Source organism: Antrostomus carolinensis, unplaced genomic scaffold, assembly GCF_000700745.2.
Source record: "Antrostomus carolinensis isolate BGI_N321 unplaced genomic scaffold, ASM70074v2 scaffold37671, whole genome shotgun sequence".
Lineage (NCBI taxonomy): Eukaryota > Metazoa > Chordata > Aves > Caprimulgiformes > Caprimulgidae > Antrostomus > Antrostomus carolinensis.
In genome coordinates, this window is record NW_010295585.1 from 14,508 (window position 1) to 20,313 (window position 5,806).

Genomic DNA, 5,806 nt, shown 5'->3' on the forward strand with positions numbered 1-5,806 from the left:
CTCTCCAGGGAATGTTCTCAGTGCTGCCATTCAGTGAGGATTCTCTGAGCTGTTCAATTATTTTGTACTGTTTGATTTTTGCAGTTGAGGTTTGCTTCTGAGAACCTGCTGTAGAAAGATGAATAATTAAAGTGCAGACAGGAAGCACAATATTTTAACACTCCATTGCTTCAGAGCTGTCTTTGGCTTTCTTTTTTATGATGCCTAAGTCAGCAGTGGCCTCACCAAATGATGGATCTTGGCATTTGCTACCAGTTTATGTGTTCAGAGCTGCATTTGGAGGTGCTGAATGTGAGGTTCAAGCCAGCTCTGCTTGTTATAATGACCAAATCTGGCTACTTACGTACAGTAGGAACAAAATCTGACTGTGTGTGGATCCCTGGGATTCAATAAAACCTACTGTACTCTACTAGCTTCAGATGTTTGTGTCTGTCTCGAGGAAGTCTGTTTGCTTTCCTTGCTGCTGGTGGAACCCACTTAGGATGTTTTTATGTTTTCTTTTCTCATAGTGGGTTAGTCATGAAAAAAACTGCCAAGCAAGGCTTTGTAGGAAAACTCTGCCAGGTGCATTGAATTAGCCAGTTAATAAAAGCTGCTCAGAATGTCATTCATCTCAGAATGTCATCCATCTGAAATGGATGGGTTTGGTTTTCCGAGATGCACCAGAAAGGTTGGTAGAGGGTTGTTCCTGCCAATTCTCATGCACACCTAAGCTTTTAAGATTTTTCTGAAAAGACCCCCATCTTCTAGGAAACAATCTCCAGCTTGGGTGAAGTGAAAGACTTTTTTTGCCAGCTGCAGCAGTAAGGAGAATGTGTTAAACTGCAGAGGGTGCAGCACTGCCCTTCAGTATTTCCCCAGGGCTCGCATTTGGGGTTTGTAAACTTCTAGCTCACCTGCAGAAGCAAATGGAAACTCTTAAAACCAGGTCAAATGGATCACGCAGCAGAGGCTCATGAACAAAAGCAGTTGTATCTTTCATTAAGAGATACTAGATTTAGTATTCCTTGGTTGAAAGAAATTAGCTACTCCACAGAGTAAGACAGCAGAGTAAACAGTTTGCTCCAGTTCTGTTTCTCTAGCTATCAGGGTATGTGCTGGCACAGGTGGGTGTTGAACATCAACTTTGATCTGGGACAAAATACACTCATTAATGCTGTATTGTGGGTAGATTGCAGATCTGAAGACGTTCTAGAGGGAGAAGCCCATCTCTGTTTATCTCCAAGCCTAAAAGGAATATCTTAATAAGGACTGCTGAACTTGACTAGCTGCCTTGTAGCAAATCATAAGGTAAGCTGTGTTATTTTTCTGTCACTACCATTAAATTAAGTCCAGCATAAGGAAAGATTTACCAAGTTATCCAAAATAATGAATTATGTATTTTTCACGTTGCTGTCTTCATGAAAAAGACATGTGGTGTCAGTCATAAAGTGTGTGTACGGGTGTACTCAACAGACTCACTCTGACAACTAGCGGCACGTCTGCATGCTGTCTTTTAATTATGGCATAAATAATTTCCCAAACTGGAAACTAATCACAGGTAATACATTTCTGTACAAGCTCATAAATACATATGTATCACACGTGTTAGCAAACAGGGGTGTGACTGGCTTTCTCCCACGAGCAAGACTCTGGCTCATTTCCACACCCTACAGCGCTCCTTGTAAAGCTCACGTGAGCGTTTTGTGTTTCAGGATTGCACCCTGAAAATATCCCAAATCACCACAGGGTCTTTTGATTTCTGTGTAGCTGACCTTCCCCTGGAAATACATCACTGTAAGGCTTAAACTGTTAGGAAGATGATGTGTAAGACTGTTGTAATAGTCTACCACTAGATATTACGAGCTTGCTTTCCTTCATGTTGTGCATAGTTAATACGAGTACTGAGCCCAGACTCAGTACTGGGTGGGAGGAAGGCTCTACCCAGATATGAAATGCAGCTGCACTGCAAGTTCTGTTTAAGCGAAAGCAACTTCCTGGACACTTACAACTAATTGTAGTTTCCTTTGAAGCAGTGTGTTTGTGCCCTCCTGAAGAGGGATGGCATCAGGGGTTCTCTGATGGACAGGAGTTTTGTTGAGGGGGAAGAAGTTGCAAAAGTATTAACAAACACAGTGTCAGAGGTGAATTCAGACTCTTTGCCCCATGAATTTCATAGCTTTTTAGCCCTGATTTAAAGGAATTTACTTCCTGTTTGATGTTCAAGATAAACATGTTCTTTTAAGATAATTTGCTGCTGGAAAAAACAAAATGCTTTAAAGTATCAATGACTCTTTGGAAAACTAAGCAATCCAGTGTTCTTGTCTGATGCTTAAAATACTGTGAAGTTACAGACTGACTGAAACTTGGAAAGCCCAACAGAAAAATTGCTGTGTGATTTTGCTTTCTTGCGATAAATTTAGAAAAGCTTTTATTCTGAAGCCCTTTTGTCTGAAGACTTTCTCCCTCCACGTGACACCCGCAGCAGTATGGAAAGTATTGGCTGCTCTTTGCAGTTGACTATAGGCCAGGTGAGAGCACCGCTGCCTATGGAAACTAACCTAGTCCATTGACAAGTCTTCCTTTGGTTCAAGGAAGCTCCCAAATGTGACACAAGCAGCAGCTCTGTGTGGTTTTACGCTTTTTAGGCCAAGGGATGTCTCCAGATGCAAACCTTCTGAAGATCTGGATTAGATGGTGAGAGAGATCAGATACTGTTTCTGAGTTTTCACTGAGTGCCAGTCAGCACGGTGTAGAGATCCTGAGCTCGTAGAAGTGCCAAAACCAGGTCCCCCGAGTCCTGAGTGTATCAATGGAGCTGATATTTGAACTGAGGTGTTGCTATGAATAATGAAAAATCAAGACTTAGAGGGATCAACTCAAAGTTCTTCTTTTCCTTTCTTTATAGGCCCTTCAGAAGTCAGCCCCTTCCCAGTTGTTTGCTTACCTGTCCTTTGCTCAACCTTCAGCCTCCAGTTTGTTTTCCTGTTGTCCATCCTATCTGCAATGTACAGGACCCCATTTCAGTAGCTGTTAGTTGTTCTTTTCTTCTCCTGTTATGAGGCCTACAGAAGGCCAACCAGGCAGTGGTGATTTGATTTGAGCATACACGAAGGTGACTTGATTTCCTTTACTCTAGTTACTGTGTAGTTTGGTCATTTCTCAATGAGTCAAGGTAACAAGTTGACAATTATCCCTGTGGTCCTTGGCATTGTCTCTTACCCTCTGTCTTCTGCAATTTCTCAAATTTTTAACAATGCTGAAAAACCTCCAAGGATTGCAATTTTGCAATGTGCTTTTACCCACTGGCCCACTAAGCACTACTATAATTCTAATAAATAATAATAAATTAAAGATACTGTTATGATTATTTGGACTCACTAATGGAGAAAGTCCTACACCATATGTGTGTGCAAATGTGGAATTTTGGCAAATTCCTGCAATAGTTTTTCGTCTTTTCTTAACATTGTAAATAAGATGTGCTAAAATAATGTACTTCTAAAGTTGTTCATTTGGTTGCAACAGTTCCAGGTTCCCTTTCTCAGCTGGGTTGCTGTGTGTTCCTGCTGCGCTCTGCCTGCGTTATCTGAGGGGTGGTGCCTGTGTTGTTATTTGAGCTTTCTTCTTCCATTGGAAAGGCTTCTTCACTTGCTTTTTCTGAGTACAGGAAAGACGTGGGCTGTGGAGCAGGTTCCACATTAACCAGATCTCAGCAACTTTCAGACTGTGGACCACCATGAGATCTTTGTAAAAACAGGGGTCGAATGTCTGTAGGTGTGGGGCAGCAGAGGGCTTGACAATGCCAAAGGTCTTGAATCCTTCATGCAAAATGGGTTTGAGGTTGATTCTCTGTAAGCACATGCCCAAAAAGACATCATCGATGGGGAAGAGTTCCACCTCTCTGCAAGCCCTGGAGAGCTTCCTCATGGTGCAGCTGGACAGCAAAAACCCTCCTCCTCCTGCGTAGGCTGGATAGATGCTCAGCCCATACATGGTCTCTGGGATATAGTATTTGCTCTTTCGGACACGGATAGGGTGGGCATTGTAGATGATGTCTCCAACAAAGAGGTCCTCAGCAGGGTCATGTCTCTCCAGGAAGTCAACAATGTTCTCGACGTTGACAAAAACATCGGCGTCACCTTTAAAAATAAATTTCACATTGTGGCAGAATTCAGCAGCCCAGTTCAGGAAGTGGATCTCCTTCAGGGTCAGATTGAAGAAAGTGTCCATGAAGTCCCAGAGTAAAATGTCCCGGTATGCCTGACTCTCCTGCTGGATCAGGGTCTCCCATGTTGCCAGCACTGTCCTGTTCTTTGGTGTTCCCAGAAGGAACACTCGCTGGATCTGCTCCCCATTCACCAAGCCCTCCCTGCCCCAAGTTTTCCGGACAATCTCACGTCTGTCAAAGTCTTCAATGACTGATTTGATAGCAATGAGCAGAAAGGGACCTCCAGGTGTCTTCCTGCATTTCTTGGGCTGGTTAATGAGGAGATTGAAGTTCCTGTTATCCTTGTTTAGGAGATAGTGCTTGAAGTTGAAGGCAGAATCAGTCAACGGGGTTGGAGTCGTAGCTTGGACTCTGTTGTTGGCCACTTCTGTCCGTCTAACAATAGGAGTTACCTGAGGGCTGGGTACTGTTGCCTCTGCTGGTACTGGTTTCCAAGGTGGTCTGGGGTCAGACAATGTTTTTGGTGTTACCAAAGGCTTCTGCTTCTGTGTTGGCTCCTTGTTTCCTGCTGGGACTAAATGTTCCAACTGGGAGTAGAGTAAAGAGCAAAGTGCTACCAGCAGGAAGAGGGTACAGATCGCATCTCCTTTGAGACGAACTCTCATTGTCTCTGCGGTGTTTCTGGGACTGTTAGAAGCTGTGTTTGAGCTGCCTGGCACCAATGTCCATCTGTAAATAAACATACCGTGTGTCAGCGACGAGGACTCAGCAGCTTTGAAGCACGAAGGCAAGACTAACTGAAACACTGTTTAAAAAACTGCCAGCAAAGTGCCTTTTACTCATAGAAACACTACAACACGTTAAGGAACTTCCCAAAAGGCACGTGGGTTGCAAACCCAACACTCATCCTAGTGCTCTGGCTCTGTGACTTGGTTAGTCAGGTCACCAAGCCATCACCCATCACCCTGAAAACCACTCCCTAAGCACAACGAGAAATCGGCCACATCCCTCCCACATCCCTCTCTGCCCAATGCGTTTTGGCCTTTCAGGGATTTCACTGCTTTGGGAAAAACAAGGTGGCAAATAAACCATGCCATTCTTCCATCAATAATTAGATTTTTATTTTTTTCCCCTAACTTAGTATCTGTTTCTTGTTGTTTTTACCCTTTTTGAGTCAAAGCGGGGAGGCGCAGAGCTTGGCTGCTGAAGGGTAGACTTTGCAGCGACCGCGTGAGCATGCAGAGCCAGCTCTCGTAAACCATCTTTGATTTGTGCCTTCCACATGAATACATTAGGCACGTGCTGGAATGCACGTAGGGCCCTTTTTCTGCCAGTAATCTTTATAAAATATTAAACCATTATAAATAACTGCCATTAATAAGGTTAGAAGGGGCACGGGTGTTTTGCCTCTACTAAATCACCCTAACCAGTAAGCAAGAGGTGGGCAAATAAATCCCAATAGGCAGAAGCAAAGCAAAGCCTGGTGTTAGGAATGTTTTATTGAACTGTGAGAGATGAAGCTGCCTTTTAAAATACAAGATTTGATTCCTCACTTACACTTTTCCTGGAGATCTTCTGTCTCATTCGATCAGTTCTTCAACTGCAAACGAAGGAAAACAAAAACACTGAAGGAGTAGTAGGAAGGCAGAAAGCAGCACG

General features: G+C 43.5%; 1 protein-coding gene across 1 annotated transcript; it reads right to left on the reverse strand.

The window, feature by feature from the left end:
* Positions 1 to 3,561: 3,561 nt before the first annotated feature.
* Positions 3,562 to 4,812, reverse strand: B3GNT9 (UDP-GlcNAc:betaGal beta-1,3-N-acetylglucosaminyltransferase 9). Its single transcript, XM_029087482.1, has one exon. It carries the CDS (start codon positions 4,810 to 4,812, stop codon positions 3,562 to 3,564), a length of 1,251 nt encoding a protein of 416 aa, XP_028943315.1.
* Positions 4,813 to 5,806: the final 994 nt, after the last annotated feature.

Excerpts from the sequence above, each read along its gene's own strand:
- B3GNT9 (XM_029087482.1), bottom strand. The coding sequence starts at position 4,812 with ATGAGAGTTCGTCTCAAAGGAGATGCGATCTGTACCCTCTTCCTGCTG.